Here is a 21,412-nt window from a genome sequence, read left to right as displayed (position 1 = left end):
ATAGAACATAGCTACTCCTACGTAGGACAGATGCAAGTTCCCGTTCAGAAGTATGACGCATGGTAGGGAAATCGGAAAGACAATATGCTAGGTAAGATTAGTTTATATCTTTAAGAAATAGATTTACACTGATTTAGAGTGACGACTTGGGTCGCAATACTGTGTCCCATGGACGGGAAACTCGGCAGTTTCGGCAGATGCGAGTTCCCGTTTGGAAGTATGACGCAAGCTAGGGTCATACATCGGAAAGAGATTACGCTAGGTAAGAAAATAAACCTACATTTAGAGTTATGTATAACTTGTATCCCAGTACTTTGTGTCATGGATGGGAAACTGACACAGAACATAGCTACTCCTATGTCGGACAGATGCGAGTTTCCGTTCGGAAGTATGACGCATGGTAGGGTCATACATCGGAAAGAAAATATGCTAGGTAAGATTAGTTTATATCTTTAAGAAATATATTTACACTCATTTAGAGTGATGTATAACTTGTGTCCCAATACTGTGCCCCATGGACGGCAAACTGCCGCAGATCATACACCTACCCTTACGTCGGATAGATGCGAGTTCCAGTTCGGAAGTATGACGCAAGCTGGGGTCATACATCGGAAGGACAAAATGTGGTTCACAAAAGTGTACGTCACAAACCTCTAGTTTGGCTGTCAGGCTCAGGGGCACAATTTTTTCCTCAGACTAAGGGTCGGTTGCACCAAACTGTTCGAATTGTTAAAGAGTTCGCTAAATTTTTATGTATGGAAAGTTTCATAGTAAAGTGCTGGGGCGCGCCGGCTGACGTTGATCAGTCTGTCAAATGTGGTTGGTGCAACTGGCCTTAAGGGTGGGTTGCACCAAACTGTTCGTATCGTTAAAGAGTTCGCTAAATTTTTATGTATGGAAAGTTTCATAGTAAAGTGCCGGGGCACGCCGGCTGTTGTTGATCAGTCTGTCAAATGTGGTTGGTGCAACTGGCCCTAAGGGTCGGTTGCACCAAACCGTCTGTCACCGTTAAAGCGTTCGCTAAATCTTATTGTATGGGAACTTTGATAGATCATTGTTGCGTGATGTTGATCAGTCTGTTAAGAGCCCATCAACGTGCACACTAGCGCCACAGCGAAATAATCGTAATTATTTAGATTTAACGAAAGATATTGCAAAAAGGGATCCTCTACGTACTGTATTGTGTATTTATGTACTTTTTGAATACATCAGACTAGTTTTTATGTTGCTGGATTCGTCAATCTATGCAAGCAAAGTTAAAACGGCCGTTTTTGTTTTGAGTTCCTAGATCGACGAAACCAGCAACATAAAAAGCGGCCAAGTGCGAGTCGGACTCGCCCATGAAGGGTTCCGTAACAGCAAGTAACATAATAAAATTGCGGTTTACGGTTTATGACGTATTAAAAAAAACTACTTACCAAATCTTGTTCAAACTAATTTTCGGTGGAAGTTTGCATGGTAATGTACATCATATATTATTTTTAGTGTTATCATTCTCCTATTTTAGAAGTTACAGGGGGGGGGGACACACATTTTACCACTTTGGAAGTGTCTCTCGCGCAAACTGTTCAGTTTAGAAGAAAATGATATTAGAAACCTCAATATCATTTTTGAAGACCTATCCATAGATACCACACACGTTAGGGTTTGATGAAAAAAAAAATTTTGAGTTTCAGTTCTATGTATGAGGAACCCTAAAAATTTATTGTTTTTTTTCTGTTTTTGTATGAAAATCTTAATGCGGTTCACAGAATACATCCACTTACCAAGTTTCAACAGTATAGTGCTTATAGTTTCGGAAAAAAGTGGCTGTGACATACGGACGGACAGACAGACAGACAGACAGACAGACATGACGAATCTATAAGGGTTCCGTTTTTGCCATTTGGCTACGGAACCCTAAAAACTAGATTGATGTATTCAAAAGGTACTTAAATACACAATACAGTCCGTAGCGGCCCCCTTTTTTCAATATCATGCGTTAAATTTAAATAATCACGATTATTTAGCTGTGGCGCTAGTGTGCACGTTAGGGTGGAGCGCGCTTGTATGGAAAAAAATTTTTTTTCGTAGATTCAATTCTAATAGTGCGGAAAAGTTGTCTTATGGTGAGAGTATATTGTGTGATTTTTTATATTTTTTTATGACGTCATCTTGTGCCTCCGCATCACCTTCCGAATAATTTAAGAAGTGGAAAAACATGACACGTGTGTAACCATCAAAAATGATATAAAGCTTTATTTCCTGCCTAAATATTTAATTATACAGTTATTGTAAGCACTTAAGTAAACAAATATTTATTAAAAATATAAGTACCAATTATAAAAAAAATATGTTGCTTGATGAAATGGGCCTTGAAAATCCATTACGGGCAGCATCAACATCGCTAAAGTGAAAATAACCGAAATAAAAAAATAAAACATGATATGTATGTATTGATTATTGTATATCATAAAAATATGTTTTCCTCTTCGATATTATCCATTTCCCAGTTAAATAAACCATAATAAATGGTTTCAAATACCTAAGAAGAAACCACCCACACTACGTGAGTGCAAGCAACTTTTACTCTCATATGTATGTGTTAAATATTGTTTTCCTTTTTTTTTAAAAAGGTTCTTACTTTAGATAAATATGTATTGGAATACATTTAGGTGTTAAAAGAGTTTTTTCTTTTATTTTGAGTCCATAAAAAGTTTTGCAATATATTTGAAGACTACACTCTTCTCACCGTATAACCCACTTCAGGACGACAAGATATTAAACGTGATTAATTACAATTTAAGTTATATACAACGACAAACTAAGTGTCTTCTGAAACAAAAATAATCAACTTTGATAAATAATTCAGAAACAATATAATTGTGTACCTATATATAATATTATAATCAATATTTAAGGCCAAAGCGATATATATCCCTCCTCCACTTAATCATCAGATAGAAAACTGGAATTCGCAGGAAATTTCGTCAAATTGGTATTTATATTTTGCAATAGCATGGATTCACTTTCATCGCTGATATAATGAAGACATAAAACATACTTTTTTACCACTACTTGGTCAATTTTACTATATTTCAAATATACGTCATTGCAGTGGATATCGCCCATATTTGACTACTGGTATAATCAATAATTACTATAGAGGTGAATGTCTGATTGAACTTTTTATTCACCTAAAATAATAACTTTAAATAAAAAAGAATAATTAATAAGTAAAAAACCTAAATTTGTCATTTTAAGTCCAAATAATCCTTAAACAAAATTGGTGCTATATATAGGACAAAAAAATTTCATACAAAAGTTCATTGACCTTGCGGAGGCACTTACTCCCTTTTAATAGTAAAGTCCTCATAATAACTTCTTATCTTAAACCCTAAAGGCAACTTTTTACCACTATTAGAAATCCAAAATCCAAAAAAAATAATTTCGCTCCACCCTAGTGCACGTTGATGGGCTCTTAACTGTAGTTGGTGCAAATGGCCCTTACACTGATTCAACAATCAGTCAATCAGTAACTATTTGGTAATACTAGGGGTGCGAAACTCCTGACGTCGGTCAAACTCGGCTCCGCTCGGCTTGGCATTGCTCCGAGCAATTATTAGGGTTGGCACCGCTGGACTTCCTTTTGCGTGCACGACCACAGCTAAGATAATCACTTGATTTTTGACAACCCTAAATTGCCGAAAGGGATAGTGCCGTATATTAGAAAGGGACAGCATGATTTGACCCTGAACCGCTGTCAAACTTCGTTTTTGTAGGAAGTTTCCTTTCTGTACGATAGTACTATTAATTATTCTGTGGTAATACTGATATTTGACTGTCAGCTTGGAACTGTCAGTCCGGATAAGGGTGACCAATTTTACAGACACGAGAATGGAGCCACGTCACAGGCGCCAATGCATAACTAGAGTTAACCCACGAAAAGTCTGCAGCGATTTTGATAGCCCTCGCAGTGCCAGTGTTATTTATACGTCACAATTTCATAAGGTTTGACGTTTAAAATTACACTTGCACTGCGTGGGCTAGCAAATCCGCTGCAGACTTTTCTTGGTCTGACTCTAACGACATTGGTGTAATTTGTATACACGGTGTAACATGTGGAAGACGAACAATTTTAACAGCATATTCTTGATCATATTTAAAGACAAAAATGTCCTATAAACTTTTTGAAATTCGCCTAGTTTTAGGGTTAATACCACTTAAAAAGAAAACAAGTTTTTATTGTTACATAACAACGCCTTTTTGATGGCGATGTTGATGCTATGAGACGTAGTCTAAATATCCTTATTGATAGATGTCAAAAAGTGACTAGTAACATTTTGCAAAGCAAAAACTAAGTTTTACGAAAAAGAAGTAAAAATCCATTTTAAGTGACAAGTTTTCCAATAACATTTACTTTTTATGTACAAATACATTTAAAAAATTAAAAAAAGAAACCAAAAAGTTTTTTTTTGGCGAAATTGACCTAAACTCATTACATTTTTTCCTTCTTTTGACCTCAGAAATGCCTGGTTAAAATTTTTCGGATTCCTCGTGAGCAACTTGTATAATGTATTCGCTCTACTCACCATACCTTGTTAGTGTGTGGATCGCCTATTGGGAAGTTGAACACGAAAATTGGCCCATCATCCTTATTAGTCCGTTAACGTTGATATCTTTAAAAAGAAAAAGTGTTCTTTATCCCTAGTCCCTTTTGATTATGATATAAAAAAATTATACATAAAATCATTTAAAATTATAGGAGGCTGAATACAAAATCACATACATATCTAGACACGCGGCAGCGTGTCAAGCCAAGTTCAAGCAAAGGAACTGGCTAGCCAGCGCCGAGTGTAATATTACACGAACCACTTGGTGCCACTTTTGACCCTTCTATAACTCAAAACATCTTTGACGTAAACACATAAAACTACGTGTGTTTAATTATATCCATAAGGATATCTAGAAGCCCAAATTTCATGAAGCTAGCTCAAACGGTTATAAAGGTATGAAGGTCAAAAAGTCGTAAATTTTAAGACTGACTTATGACTTATAGTACCTAAACCTAACCTACTTCCAGATGACCTAGAAGGATGAAATTTGGAATCCAGCTTGGTTATTGTGTGTAACCATAGGAAAAAATCTAAAATTAAAATAAAGTTAAAAAATAGGGGGGGTCCCCATACAAAAAAAACACTTTTTATTGGGACTGACATATAAGTACCTAAACCTAACCTACTTCCAGATGACCTAGAAGGATGAAATTTGGAATCCAGCTCGGTTTTTGTGTGTAACCGTAGGAAAAAATCTAAAAATAAAATAAAGTTTAAAAATAGGGGGGGTCCCCATACAAAAAAACCATTTTTTATTGGGACTGATATAAGTACCTAAACCTAACCTACTTCCAGATGACCTAGAAGGATGAAATTTGGAATCCAGCTCGGTTATTGTGTGTAAGCGTAGGAAAAAATCTAAAAATAAAAAAAAGTCAAAAAATAGGGGGGGTCCCCATACAAAAAAATATTTTTTTATTGTAGCGTTGGAACCGTTACAAGCAGATATTTGAAACTACCCCAATATATGTATTATTATATTTGCTATATTAAAATAAAGTTTAGTCAAAAAATAAGTGGTGCCCCATACAAAAAACTTTTAATACGCTCTAAACAACCGGCCAACGGTGTGTCGTCGGCGGCGCGCGGTACCACATAATTATACAAAGAACAGAAGTAAAAACCATACAGCGGAAACACAAGAAAAAACATTAAATCTCAATACCTGCCTAGTTTTCTTTACAAAAAGTATTGATATCCCACCAAAAACATAAATGTAAAAAAGGAGAGCCAAGTTCAATACAAAAATTATGCTTGGCTGTGGGGCTCGCTGCAAAAAGAATGGAGATCTAAATGAGTGCCACTGCCAAGTTCTATGCAAAATCCAAATATGTATTTATAGGAACAAAATAACATTATAAACAAGTATTAAACTCTATTTCTTTGCTTTATTGGATACCTATAACAATTGCTGTTATTTAAAAAAATGTGAGATCTTAAAGTAGGTTAGATTTGGCTTGGCCAGGTTTTATCAGAATTACAATATATATAAAATGATTGATATAATGAAAACTGGCCAAGTCAAATCTAACCTACTTTAAGGTCTCACATTTTTTTAAATAACAGCAATTGTTATAGGTATCCAATAAAGCAAAGAAATAGAGTTTAATACTTGTTTATAGTGTTATTTTGTTCCTATAAATACATATTTGGATTTTGCATAGAACTTGGCAGTGGCACTCATTTAGATCTCCATTCTTTTTGCAGCGAGCCCCACAGCCAAGCATAATTTTTGTATTGAACTTGGCTCTCCTTTTTTACATTTATGTTTTTGGTGGGATCTATATTTAATCAGATACCAATAGTTCCAATTCTCACACCGTTGCGTTTTCATTAGTTGGCAAGCTAGAAGAAGCATATACGAGAGTTAAGACTAAAGATGGGTCGAATATGGACCTTGCCGCTCATACCGAACCGAATATTCGGCCTAATATTCTGAAGGCAAGTTCATTCAGGTCCGCGGTCTGTACTCATAACGTATTATTGACCCTTCTCCCGACCGAACGGGAATGTTTATGAAAAGACACGGAAACGACTCGTACTTGATCGCGAAGTGCATCCGCGCTAACTAGCGGACTTGTGCCGTGTGGTGCCGGCATCAGAAAAGAATAGCACCACCCCATCTCGTCCCGTGGGTGTCGTATAAGGCGACTACGGGAATACTGGCGACAGATATGCATATGAGCAAGGCTCGCCCGTATCCTTAGCGGGGTCCTTGCTCACAAGAGCTGTGCGCGCGCCACATCGAAAAAAAAAAACTAGCGGACTTAAAAAAATTGTTTATTCGGTAAATATTCGGCAGTCAATCCGAACTATTCGGCCGAATACGAATATTGAAAAATATGCCGAATACCGGATTACCGAATATTCGTCCCATCTCTAGTTAAGATGTATAGTAGGGTGGGTCATTTTTACTTTTTTTTTTTATTTCATAGGGGGCACAGTTAAAAAAAGGTGCCATTTGGTGATTAATTATTGCACATATTTTTATTTTATTTTTAGCTTTAATTTTACTGCCTCCGGATTTTAGTCAAAGTTTTTGCTAAATGAATTTGCCTAATTATTGTTAAGCCTAAAAATTATATATCCTAACCATCATGTCACCTAATTTTACTTAGCCTATCGTTTCTTGACCTAATACTCGTATGTCCTAATTTAAATTTCCCTCATAACCTAACCAATGGCAGCATTTCATTTTTGCGAGGATCGCAGTTCTAACCTAACCCACTTTTGTGACAGCAGTTCGTTTTTTCGAGGGTCACAGTTCTAACCTAACCTAACCCACTTTTGTGGCAGCAGTTCGTTTTTTTGAGGGTGACAGTTCTAACCTAACCTAACCCACTTTTGTGGCAGCAGTTCGTTTTTTCGAGGGTCACAGTTCTAACCTAACCTAACCCACTTTTGTGGCAGCAGTTCGTTTTTTTGAGGGTCACAGTTCTAACCTAACCTAACCCACTTTTGTGGCAGCAGTTCGTTTTTTCGAGGGTCACAGTTCTAACCTAACCTAACCCACTTTTGTGGCAACAGTTCGTTACCATTCATTATGGAAAGTAATTGTTATGATAATTGATCAATAGGAAAAGTAACTGTTATGATAATAGATCATTAGGGCAATAGCCATTAGGTCAAAACAGTTAGAGCATGTTATTCTATGCCAAACATTGTTAGGGATTTCGAAAATATGGTAAAATACTTTAGGGATCTTGATAGTTATGGTATACGAGGGCGGGATGATAAGTTTCCGAAACGGCACAGAAATAAGACAATATATATAAATGTTATATTTTATTTTTCAACGTAGGTCCCTTCTGAGTCCACGCACTTGGCCCAACGTTTCTCCAAGGCTATTATCCCATTTCTAAAAAACGATTCTTCGAGTCCCTCAAAATACCTATTAACAGCTTCTATGACTTCAGAGTTCGACGAAAATTTTTGTCCGCCTAGCCACTTTTTGAGATTTGGGAACAAATGGAAGTCGCAAGGGGCCAAATCTGGTGAATACGGGGGATGAGGTAACAATTCGTAGTGCAAATCTTCGATTTTAGCCATTGCAATTTTAGCCGTGTGAACAGGGGCGTTATCCTGATGGAGTAAAATTTTTTTCTTATTTAAATGAGGCCTTTTCTCTTTGATTGCGTTATCGAGGTTTTGTAGCAGAATATTGGGCGTTAATGGTTCTTCCCTTTTGAAGGTAATCCACGAAAACCAGTCCTTTGGAATCCCAAAATACGGTTGCCATTACTTTACCGGCTGACAAAACCACTTTTGCTTTCTTAGGGGCAGGTTCACCCCGATTTGTCCACTGCCTAGACTGTTCTTTTGTCTCAGGCGTGTAGTGGTGGATCCACGTCTCGTCAACCGTTATGTAGCGACGTAAAAACTCGTTAGGATTATGCCTGTACTTCTTCAAACACTCCGTCGAAACATCCTTGCGGGTTAGTTTTTGCTCGTCTGTTAAGAGACGCGGCACCCAACGAGCACAGAGCTTGTTCATTTCCAAGTGTTGGTGCAAAATGTTAAAAACACGTTCTTTTGAAATGTTTACCATCTCTGCTATTTCCACCAACTTCACACGGCGATCATCCAATACAATTTTTTTTACTTTGTTGATAATTTCCGGAGTCGTTACCTCATTGGGCCGTCCGCTGCGGGGAGCATCTGTACAGCTCTGCCGACCACGTCTGAAGTCGACAACCCAAGTGTGAACTGTGCTTAAAGAAGGCGAAGAAGATCCTAAAACGCGATCCAGTTTGGTTTTAATTTGTGTTGCAGTTTTGCCTTTCAAAACATAAAACTTAATTACCGCACGCACTTCCGATTTTTCCATTTTCACGAAAATGAATACAGTTTTTCTTTAGGTCGCTTTAATATATTATTATTTATATTATAAAAACTTGATATTGCTTCCGCATTAACGTAAAAGCCAAGAGGTTAGAATGACATTATTACTTTTTTAATTATATTTTTTTTAATCTTTCATTTCGGAGACTTACCAGCCAGCCCTCGTAAATGCTTAGGTCAAATGATTCTTAGGCTAACCATTACATTATGGAAAATAATCGTTATGACAATTGATCGTTAGGGCATGTACCCATTAGGACAAACCAGTTAGAGCAAGTGACTTTAGGACAAACGTTGTTAGGGATTCAGAATGACACCCGTTTTTGTAACTGTGCCCGAAGGATAACTAATACTTTTTTTTTTCTCCATACACGAGTGACCCACCCTAATGTATAGAGTCCGTCTAAATTAATAAACTTGGTACAGATTTCATTAGCACAAAGTGAGGGAATATCATTATAAACGTCTTATTTCCATAGAAATTTGTCATTAATGATGACATTGGCCCGATTATCTTGGTCTGATTTTAGGTGCCATTTGCCATGAAAAATGCTATTTGTAAAAATGCTAATGGGGCTATTCATAAATTACGTCATTTCAAATTAGGGGGGGGGGTCAGGACATCGGATGACGGTAGCATGAAGTAGGAGGAAATGGAGTCATTTGAAGCATGATTTTTGGATGATTATAGGGGGAGGGGGGGTCAAAAAATGTCAAAAATCGTCAAAAATCGATGACGTTATTTATGGACAGCCTCTTTGGCGGAAACTGGCATAAATTACTTAAGCGCCAGTAAGGTCTATGGAGCTTATGACCAGGGACGAACTCGCTGTGATAATGACTCGGCGAAGGGATTTTTACATTTTCTCAGCTTATTGCGAGGTCACAGAGCCACTAGTTTTAACACGGCAATACATTTTACAAAATGGCGAAGTTTAAATTACCTATAGGGACCGTGTGCGTTGGAGAGTCTGCCATCTTCTGGCCTGAATCGGAAACATGTGCATATTTACATTGCCAAAGCAAGTACTACCATCTACCGTTCTCGTCGGTACGTTTCCTTGTGCATAGTAGGTTCTGCCATCTTGTGGGCTACATCGGAAGCATAAACTACACATTTACGCCTCGCGCCAAAAATCTGACGGCTCCTATGCTGCCTCCTATAGTTTGCACGGGGCCTATACCTTAAACATTCCAAGTTACTATTTTTGTATTTCTTTTTGCCCACAAAATTCGACAAAACGTACTCTCTGCCACTCCTGTTAAAAGTTGCATATGACCATCCTTTGCAATTTCATGACGTCATGCCTATACAAGGTGTAACATGAGGAAACCGAATAATTTTAACCACGCATTTCTGAGGTCAAAAGAAGGAAAAAATGTAATATGAGTTGAGGTCAATTTCGCGAAAAAAAAATTTTTTTTTGTTTTGTTTTTTCAATTTTTTTGATGTATTTGTACATAAAAAATAAATGTTATCGGTAAACTTGTTACTTAAAATTGAATTTTACATTTTTTTTTCGTAAAACCTTCTTTTTGCAAAGTGTTACTTGTCACTTTTTAGGGTTCCGTACCCAAAGGGTAAAACGGGACCCTATTACTAAGACTTCGCTGTCCGTCCGTCCGTCCGTCCGTCCGTCCGTCCGTCCGTCCGTCTGTCACCAGGCTGTATCTCACGAACCGTGATAGCTAGACAGTTGAAATTTTCACAGATGATGTATTTCTGTTGCCGCTATAACAACAAATACTAAAAACAGAATAAAATAAAGATTTAAATGCTCCCATACAACAAACGTGATTTTTGACCAAAGTTAAGCAACGTCGGGAGGGGTCAGTACTTGGATGGGTGACCGTTTTCATTTTGCTTTTTTTTGTTTTTTTTTTTCTTTTGCATTATGGTACGGAACCCTTCGTGCGCGAGTCCGACTCGCACTTGCCCGGTTTTTTTTTACATCTATCAATAAGGATATTTAGATTATTTAGACTACGTCCCATAGCAGCAACATTACCATCAAAAAAGCCTTTTTTAATACAGTTGCTCAAAAAGTGCTACTTTACGTAGCTGTTTAGCGTGCGGAAAGTTGGTTATCTCGAACTAGTGCTTTTTACTTTTCCAATTTTTTTAAATTTATTCTTGTTCCAATTCACGACTACTTATTGATGAGTGTTAATATTAGTTTCCTTTAAACGTCGTAATCAGCATAAAAACCTACCGTTAATGTAAGAATACGAAAAATATTACATATCGGGGGGCACGGCAGTGCCCCCGCCAAGTCGAGCGCGAAGCAAGCACTGCCGTACCATCCTTTACTGGAACCATTTCGCCGCATTTTCAGGCCCCTATTTGAGAACCTCTGGATAAGACCAGAACGCAGAAATTTTGGTCATCCAGTAAGCTATAATCACATACTTAAAATCCAAAATTTCAAGTCTGTAGGTCATTTAGTTCCGAAGTTAAGCGAAAGCAAAGTTTCGCATTTATGAAACTCACTCATGATCATCAGAATAGAACTAGTACTTCCCATAAACTCAGAGAGCTGAAATTTGGTACAGAGTTAGGGTTTAATGGCCACATAAAGGGAAAACCTAAAAATATTGCAATATCAGTCACGTTTTAAAGATCTAAGAACTGCATAAGTAAGTTTGTAATCCCATATAAATATATGATATTACAAAGTTACTGTTGCAGTTCTTACAAATAGTAGGTAAAGTAAAGGTACACTACGATGTACGATGTGAGTATGAATGAAGATATGTTTAGTTATGATATGTGTATACATAGTATGGGTATGAGTACCCGAAAAGAAGGACTGCCTACAAAAAGAGATGAGATCCCATCAAAAACATTACATGTAAAAAGGTGCAAGTCTCACAACGCTTTCACTACAAAAAGAAGTGAAATCCCACCAAAAACATTCTGTAAAAAACTAGCCAAGTCTCGATGGAGCTGCTTGTTTATCTCTAAAAAGTAATGAAATCTAGACAAAGTCGTGCCAAGTCTAAGGTTCCTTACTGCGATTTCTTTATTATTATAGTTAATGTTGTGTGACTTGGCCGTTGAAGGGTACACAAGGGTACAAAACCAGGTGCTCCATGACACCATTGCACCAATCTGCCATTGCACCAAAAAGAAGGGTTTGTTTCAGGCTCGCCCATACATAAGTATTATTGAAATACGCATCTTTATCAAGCCTACAATTGACTGGTTATTGAATCAACGTCTTCCAAGTGGCAATCTTCCATCGTCAATGGGTAGCGGTTCTGGCGACAGATTGGTGCAATGGTGTCATGGAGCACCTGGTTTTGTACCCTTGTGTACCCTTCAACGGCCAAGTCACACAACATTAACTATAATAATAAAGAAATCGCAGTAAGGAACCTTAGACTTGGCACGACTTTGTCTAGATTTCATTACTTTTTAGAGATAAACAAGCAGCTCCATCGAGACTTGGCTAGTTTTTTACAGAATGTTTTTGGTGGGATTTCATATTTATTTAATTACTTACCTCTTCATCATTATAACACGTTTATTTTTTAATATTCAATATTGAAAATTCCGTTCTTAATAAGTTGACTGAATGGAACGGAATAGCTGCCAAACGCCCATAGATATAATATACTTAAAGACGACGTCTAACCGAGCTGTCACTGTTACCACTTTTGTTTAGTGTACGATTAACAATGTTTTTCTTATTTTTTCGCAACTGTATTAAAAAACGTCGTTCGATACACGTGCGGAAATGTCATTCTTCACTCGTCCCGAGTCTTGCCACTCGCCTGCGGCTCGTGGCAAGATATCTCGGTACTCGTGAAGTAATGACATACCTTCCGCACTAGCATCGAAATGTACTATTACATCATGTAACAACAAAAACTTGTTTATTTTTAAAGTAATATTATCTCTGAAACTAGGCGTTTTTTAAAAAAAGTTTATTGGACATTTTTGTCTCTAAATATGATCAGGAATACGCTGTTAAAATTATTCGGTTTACTCATGTTACACCGTGTAGATCGTTAGTCTGAGAGTCTGAGAGTCATAGTCTTATAAGCAAAATGGTGATTAACCGATTAGTCCACAGACAAGAACACTAACTAAACTAGATTCTAGAAATGATGATTGATGACTTGCGTGTCATTCTCAATCAGTGACATAAAATAAATGGTCAAACTTTGCTTCCCCGTCTTGAAATAAAAATCTTTAAACAAAATCTGTTGTTCTAGTACAGTCAAGTGTAAAAATATGGGTGCACAAATCACCTCAAAAATATGTCCCATAGCTCTTATGTCAGCTAATTAAGAACTATGGGACATATTTTTGAATGAGTTGGTAACACCCATATTTTTACAGTTGACTGTACAGTGTTTTGTAAAACTTTTTCATCATGCGACCCCATTAGTACGAACAAAATGTTTCGCTTACCGTAAAACGGGGTGAGTAGGTTTCGCGGGGAGAGGTGGGTTATGAATGGGGAGAGGAGGTTTTAGAGAGGGGTGAGAAGGGACTTTAAGGCTACTGCTACAAAAATAATGTATTCCAATTTAAAATGGAGCTATAGTAATACGTATAATAAAAAAAAACGATCCAACAATCTTCCAAAATCACCTTTGTATGAAAACTCCTCTCACCCCAGATACGAGGCACTACGGAGTGAGGTGGGTTTTCCTCTTTATCGTCAAAAATATGAAATAAAACTACCCAAAATAAAATAACCAAAATACAAACGTCCGGAACACTTATTATATACACTATTCAGTTTTCATATGTAAAAATAAAATGTTATCGAGGTTTGAATTTCAGTTTTGACCCTACTCACCCCATTTTACGGTACGTATTGTTTTAAGGCTGGCAGAGGCTTGGCGACCCCCCTTCGTAAAAGTTGTACCTCAGGTATACAACAAATTGTGTCAAAATATTTTCAAAAATGTTAATATCCAGAGAGGAAAATTAGGACTACGTTTCTATGAAAAGACGATTTCGCGCGGGTCCTCCACTTTCGTATTAAGAAAGTGATAAGAAAGTTGAAGTTACAGTTCATTTTATAGCATTAGATCTTGACATGTCAAAAACGCTTTGTAAAAATCAGTAACTATAACTATTATGAAAGCAGAAGAATATAAATGATCGTATTAGATTCATAATTGGTATATATGCCGTGATTTATTTTTAAAACGTGTTTTTCAATTAAAAGACACATCAAGATTGTTGACCTTTTTTCTAATGCTAAAATAAACGAACTATAACAGAAAATACATGAAAAAGATAGGTTCTGTAGAATTATATGTTACCTAACGGACAATGTCAGCAACTAGCTTTTAATATTTTGTAGTCGTTAGGGTTCAGGTGAAGTTAGCCTAATTTTACAGCCCGTTCACACAGGGTCTCCGTTTTACTGTTCCGTTTTATCGTATACGTTTTTTTTCATTGCAGGCGTATGGAGTTGTATGAGCGACTTCACATATGACACAGTATTCAGTATACAGTAAAATATGTCAGTCCGTTAAATTATGACATTCCGTTTTGTCATCGAATACTGGATGAACGGAATACGTATCCGTCATATATTGGGCTCTCAGTTAATGCCGGATACGTTATACGGTGCCTATGTGTGAACAAAGCATAATTTTTTTGTTGCATCCGTTAAAACGGGTACCGTAAATACCGAGACTCTGTGTGAACGGGCTGTTAGGCGGAGATATATACCGCTTAAATCAGATTTTCACGTAGTTGCGGGCTGTACCCAAAATTGTATTTTTTTACAGCTTACTATAATAGCTTGTTTATTTGCATTTAGAATGTTTTAGCTAATAAACCCCCTCTTCCGCAGGCATCCCCGGCCCCGCGACCGTCCGCCCGCCGGCGGAGTTCCCCCGCCCCTCCACGTCGTTCGCGGGCCCGCCCCCGCCCTACCCCGCCAAGACCCCCCCCAACGTGGCCATGTCGTCGCCGCTGCTGGTCAACCTGCTGCAGAATGACGCCGCCGCGCCCGCGCCGAGACCCAAGCTGCCCAAGCCGCACACGGCCAAGCTGGACACTCAGGACGGACAGGTGACTATTGTTTAAATACATCAGTGGACCGGGTCCACCCCTGTCAAGACCTTTCTTTCAAGACCGTCTTTTTAGTCAAAGGAAATTGAACCTTGTAAACAGCAGATTACATTCCATATTTAAATTTTCGATCAAAGATGTGCTCGGTTCAGGTGTGTCAGCTTCGTAATATTAAAACGTCCGTATTTCAGATGGAGCTAGCCGTGGGCCGCGCGCCGTTTGAGTACCGCGCGCCACGGCCGCCCCTGCCCCGGCCGCCGGCCTCGCCCGCGCCGCCGGCCTCGCCGGGGCCGCCGGGGCCCACGCCGGGGCCCGCGCCGGGGCCGGCGGCCTCCCCGCGCCCCGCGCCGCGCCCGCCCCCGCCGCGCCGCGCGGCGCCGCCGCAGAGGCCGCAGTTGCCGCAGCAACCTGTCTACAGGTTGGTAGCATTACTATAACTTAGCTATTGCGTGATGGAGATAAAACTTCTCACAACGCCATAATTTTATGGCTAATTACTATAATATTATAGTATATTTTATAGATTAAGGGTCAATTACACCAACCAGAGTTAACAGACTGATCAACGTCACGCAGCAGAGATCTATGAAACTTTCCATACAATAAAATTTCGCGACCGCTTTAACGGTGATAGACGGTTTGGCGCAACCGACCCTAAGTGTGTAATAGTACATTACTACAGAGGCCGGGACGAAAGGGGTTGCCGGCCGAAGACATATAGACGGCCGAGCGAAGCGAGGCCGGATAGGTCTGAGCGCGGGCAACCCCATTTCCCGCCGAGGTATGTATAGTGCTTTTCTCAAACATGCAATGAAATAAATAAAATAAAAAATCCACGAAACCCAAGTTTTATTTATAGAAAAAATAAAAGTAAACTACACCCAAAATATAACCAACACGTACCTATATCATTATCACGCGTATGTTTTACACGAGTCGTGTATTTTTACTACCCGTATATTTTCATGTATCTTTGATTTTTTTGCCTTGTATCCGTCTGACTGTCGTTTTCGTCACATACGTTTACATAGTCTTTCATGTTGATATCATGTTTCACATACATCGTTGCTTTATGCATGGAGTAAATAAGTATAATTTCCACAGTGTTGACGAATTTGTAGTTACATTCATTTAAAATATGCCACAAAACTGTTTCTAATAAACTGTAAGCCATTTTTCTTAATTTCTCAAATAATAAAATTGCCATAAGCAACCATATACATACTTCGTCTTTGACTTGGCGGGAGAGGCAGCAAGTTATTTAAAATCAATTCTGCTTACGCTGCCAATTCCAACACCTACGATTACAATTAATATTAATTTCATTATTTCGTCGGAACTCATATTAAAGTAAAAAAATCAACAACGCACCATAAATTCAATAAAACAGAATGAAATTTTTTCCAACTTTACCTCCATAACAATTTAAAAAAATAACTACGCGTGTTTTAAATGTTTTTATTTGTGTAGTTAAATTTATAATTTAAAATTATAGAATTTGGTTAATAATGTATTATTTATTAAGTTCATGTTGATTTTATACAAATAAAACTGCAAATTATAGCAAACATTGTTATTTGTTTTTTTTTATAGGCGTAGTGGCAGAGTGTCATTACGAACCATAAAGCAAATACTGCCTCTAGTTTTTTTTTGGATGAATGGATGAATGCCAAGATGCTGTATCACAAATATCTGTGAAATGAAAATTAAAAAAGAGGACTTTGCCGGCCTAGGCCTGCAAGATTTGTATGAAATTCCATTAACTACCTTTTATCCTAGCCGCACCTGAAACGTCATACTTCGCAGCCTATTTTAAGGAACATAACATCAATATTTCATTGCATGTTTGAGAAAATAATATGTATGCGCCATCTGCACGTTAATATTCGTATGCCGAATGGCTACTCATAGTGATACCCCCTTTATACAATTGTATGATCTATAACAATATATATTTGTGATATAATAGTACATTATTGTCGAGGCTCGGAAGTAGCTACTTGCAGGCTGAGGATTCGTTTTAAACGGACGACCTTGGGAGTCCGTTTAATTGAATCCGAAGCCAGCAAGTAGCCTTCCAGCCGAGTCATATATAGTGCTTTTCTCAAAAATGGTGAAAGAAATATAAATATCATAGAAATATTTGACAAAAGCAACGTTCTTACATATAAATTTTGACAGAAAAAAGCCCTTGCCGCCTTTTTATTTTTTTAATAAAAAAATAGAAGTGTATTTTTCTGCCAAAAATACGCCTACCTATTTGAGACATCTAAATAGTCGCGGTACTAATCATCTGTTTGGCTGTTTAATGGGCCTGTGCCTTCATTTGATATGGTCATTTCAACTTTTAAAAAGTTTGGAACTCGACAAATAATGGAATTTGTATGCAACATTGCAGTCCCAAAATCGAGACTGCAATGTTTTTAACTTTTTAATTTTTGACTGACCATAAACTACGCGCTTCGCGACCTATTTTTTAGACGGCAAAGTCGACTTTGCCGTCCATTTTTGAGAAAAATATATTTCCGAAGTTTTATATTAGGTATAGGAATAGTACATTATTGTCGAGGCTCGGAAGTAGCTACTTGCAGGCTGAGGATTCGTTTTAAACGGACGACCTTGGGAGTCCGTTTAATTGAATCCGAAGCCAGCAAGTAGCCTTCCAGCCGAGTCATATATAGTGCTTTTCTCAAAAATGGTGCAAGAAATATAAATATCATAGAAATATTTTACAAAAGCAACGTTCTTACATATATATTTTGACAGAAAAAAGTCCTTGCCGCCTTTTTATTTTTTTTAATAAAAAAATAGAAGTGTATTTTTCTGCCGAAAATACGCCAACCTATTTGAGACATCTTTATAGTCGCGGTACTAATCATCTGTTTGGCTGTTTAATGGGCCTGTGCCTTCATTTGATATGGTCATTTCAATTTTTAAAAAGTTTGGAACTCGACAAATAATGGAATTTGTATGCAACATTGCAGTCCCAAAATCGAGACTGCAATGTTTTTAACTTTTTAATTTTTGACTGACCATAAACTACGCGCTTCGCGACCTATTTTTTAGACGGCAAAGTCGACTTTGCCGTCCATTTTTGAGAAAAATTGTTTATCCAAAATCCGATCGCTCTCTAAACTTGTGTCCCATATATTGTAACTAGCTCTAGCACAGGCCCCGGTCTTTTTGGGCTGTTACTTTAAACGCTGGTTTCAATTAAAATGTACAATTAGATATAGTGAAAAGTTTGCTGTACATATTTAATGAATAAATAAATAAGAAATAAGAAAATAAGAAGTCATGGCAACTGTATGTCACAGTTTTATACAAATGCTAACTTGTAATTTCCCGTCAGGGCTCCGCTGACGCCGGGCGCGGCCGCCGGCGGGCTGCGGCCGCGCTTCCCCTCGCCCGGCTACGCGGCGGAGTTCGCGCCGCCGCCGCCCTACAAGCAGTACCCCAGGCCGCGCCTGCAGCCCGTCACCCACGAAGACCTGCAGGCGCTCATGCCGCCCTCCACCACCTCCATGGATCAGAAGACGCAGTCCAGCTTCCAGGTGAGAGACCTTCACAGTCTTCACACATGTGGACCTGTAAACAACATTTTTGCGCTGCAGGCTCCATACATATCCACAACATCAAAAGGCAAAAGTCGATCGTTAATCGGTATAACAAATTCAGACTCGGAACCGCTTTTTTCTTTATACAAAAAATACCGGCATTATTACGTTCTTTAGTTTATTAATTATTATTTTATTTTTAATGGGACAATCTAATAATACGATGTTGTTAATAAATAAGGAGCATAAAATAAATAAAAATATGCTATTTTGGGTTAAATAAAAACCGGTTCCGAGCCCTGATTCGAACACAAGCTCTAAACATATTTTGGATATGCCTTGCTCGCTCAAAAATGTACAGAAGTCAAGCTGTTGTTTTTGCTGTCACTGTATAGGTATTTTGTTGCAAACCCATTTAGTTTCTATCCTCTTGTCACACATTGGATTTGTAAGGCCTTGGTTTTCCGTCGACATCATGACATAATGTTACAAGTAATACAAGGAAAACTAACATAATTAAAAAAATGGAACACTGCACGCGGACCAACGGGAGACCGAAGCCTTAAGCAATGAAGTTTCTTCACATACTATATTCTGTGTTAATTCCGCAGGAGTTCCAACGTTACCAGCAGCAGTATAACGCGCGGCAGCGCGCCGCCTCGGCGAGCGCGCGCGCCTCCGGCACCACGGCCGACTGGAACGAGCCGTACCGGGACTCCCTCGCGCTGGCGCTGCCCGACCTGCCCGACATCGACCTCGACCAGCTGCAGCCGACGCTCGACGTGCTCGACGACTCCGCGCTCGCCTCCATCTCCGACAACCTGCTGTACACCGAGTCGCGCGAGCAGCCGACCCCCGACGCCATACTGCAGGAGATCGCCGGCCCCTTCAACGGGCCGTACGAGTCGCCCGCGCCGAGCGTCAACTCCCCTCGCCTCCCTAGCGCGGCCGGCACGCCCGCGCCGAGCGCGCCGCCGCCGGCGCCTTGCAACGACGACATGCCCCCTCCCCCTCCCCCCGCGCCGCCCCCGCCCGCGCCGTTCCGCTCGCCGCCGCCGCCGCCGCCCGCCGCGCGCCCCGCCGCCCGCGCCGCGCCGCCCGCCACCGCCACCGTCGGCTCGCAGGCCACCGCCCGCGAGATCGAGGAGCAGAGCAAGCGGTACCTGATCAAGACGCTGATGCGCGACGACGCCGACGTCCCGCCGCCCAAGGAGGACAAGAAGCCCGAGGAGCTGACGGTGGCGCAGTGCAAGCGCGAGGGCGGCGAGCCGGAGATGTTCGGCATCGCCAAGACCACCCCGCCCGAGGACGACTCGCGCCCGGACCCGCTCAAGTTCCGCAAGAAGGACCCCCTCGCGCAGAAGGGCGGGAAGCCGCGGACCACCGGCGCTAAGGAGAAGCCGGCCACGTTGAAGGACAAAATCGTGCGAGAAGTCAAGCCCGCCAAGCCCGCGACGCCGCGGCCGGCCCCGACCCCCGAGGCGCCCCGCTCGCCGGGAGAAAAGGAATCCATAAAGCTGAGGCTCAAACTGGATAAGAACGAGCCCGTGGTCCAGCCCGTGTACAAGGCGGACGTCAGCTTCACGAACCCGCGGCCCGGCGAGCCCGAGCTGCGCGTCCCCCCCCTCCACATCTCCCTGCGGGGCCGCAACTCCGCCGTCATCAAAAACTCCAAGAAGGAGAAGAAGAAGTTCGCTCCGGGGGACCTCCACAAGAAACTCAAGATCAGAAAAAACTCGGAGTCGGACGACAAGCATCGCCGGGAGGAGGAGACGCCCTCGAAGCCCGTTGAGCCCGCTGACAACTCCAAGGACGAGTATCTCCAGGTAAAGGGCCTGAAACTCAACAATCATTACGAGGGCGACTCGATAAAAACAGAAATCCCCGGCGACAACAACGTGGTCTATCGCATGAAAACGATATCCAAAAACGCCCATATAGTCACAAAAGACTACAAGCATCTCAACAACAAAGTCCAAAGCTTGGACAGTCTAAAGAAGAAGAAGTCCAAACTGCTCCCCGACAGCGGGAAATCCATGGAGAAGGACCGAGACAAAGAGTGGAAGAACGACATGTTAGACAAGGAGGGGAAGTACGCCCAGAACGAGGGCTACAGAGAGACGCCGAACAACCACGAGGCTAAGAAGAAGTTACCCGAGAAGGACGCGAAATGTGATAGTAAAGACAGTAAAGATGAGCCGAACAGTGAAAGTGTTAGTGGTGCTAGTGAGTTGGAGAGTAGGTTGCTCAAGTGTCATAAGGAGCGGACGCTCAGTGCTGACGACAGTGCGGACAAGTGCAGCGATGACAATAAGCTCAAACGGACTGTGGACGGCGTCGTGTCGCCCAACGGGCTCATCACGGAGAAGAAGAGGAAGATTAGCCATAGTTCCTGCCCAGGTGTGTATGTCTGCTTATGAATATTGTAAAAGTTGGATAGCTTTACAGCCTCCTTTGCTTAGCAAGCGATATTAAACAGAGGATTGATGAAGAAAGTACAAAATAGATATTATAATTAAAGTGTCATCCTATGTTATTTGCTAACTGTGTAAACAAACCGCCATATTGAAATTGTGTCTGAATGATGAATTTACTAGTGACTTTTGTTTACATAGTTATAGTTCGTGTTTCTCAGGATTAAAAAGAACTTGCAAGAAGGTAAACGATCTTAACACGTCTCTTAATTGAAAAACGCTTTTTAAAAATCAGTAACTTTTACTTATGAAAGCAGAAGAATATAAATGATCGTATTAGATTCATTATTGTTACATATTTGCCGTGACTTATTTTTTAAACGTTTTTTCAATAAAAAGACACATCAAGATTGTTTACCTTATTTCTAATGCTAAAAAAACGAAGTATAGCAAGTTCCA

The 21,412-nt window shown here is 40.0% G+C and overlaps 1 protein-coding gene across 1 annotated transcript in view; it reads left to right on the top strand.

Moving 5' to 3' along the window:
* Positions 1-21,412, top strand: part of LOC134674197 (titin-like) — a 41,797-nt gene that overhangs the window by 12,390 nt on the left and 7,995 nt on the right. The window contains exons 5-9 of the mRNA XM_063532255.1: positions 14,762-14,982; positions 15,174-15,400; positions 18,335-18,536; positions 19,151-19,558; positions 19,607-20,939. Coding sequence (XP_063388325.1) covers positions 14,762-14,982; positions 15,174-15,400; positions 18,335-18,536; positions 19,151-19,558; positions 19,607-20,939 — 2,391 coding nt within the window. The remainder of the gene's footprint in view (positions 1-14,761; positions 14,983-15,173; positions 15,401-18,334; positions 18,537-19,150; positions 19,559-19,606; positions 20,940-21,412) is intronic.

Source organism: Cydia fagiglandana, chromosome 19 (genome assembly GCF_963556715.1).
Source record: "Cydia fagiglandana chromosome 19, ilCydFagi1.1, whole genome shotgun sequence".
Classification (NCBI taxonomy): domain Eukaryota; kingdom Metazoa; phylum Arthropoda; class Insecta; order Lepidoptera; family Tortricidae; genus Cydia; species Cydia fagiglandana.
Note: the sequence above shows the minus strand (reverse complement) of the source record. Positions and strands in the feature narration are given on the sequence as shown.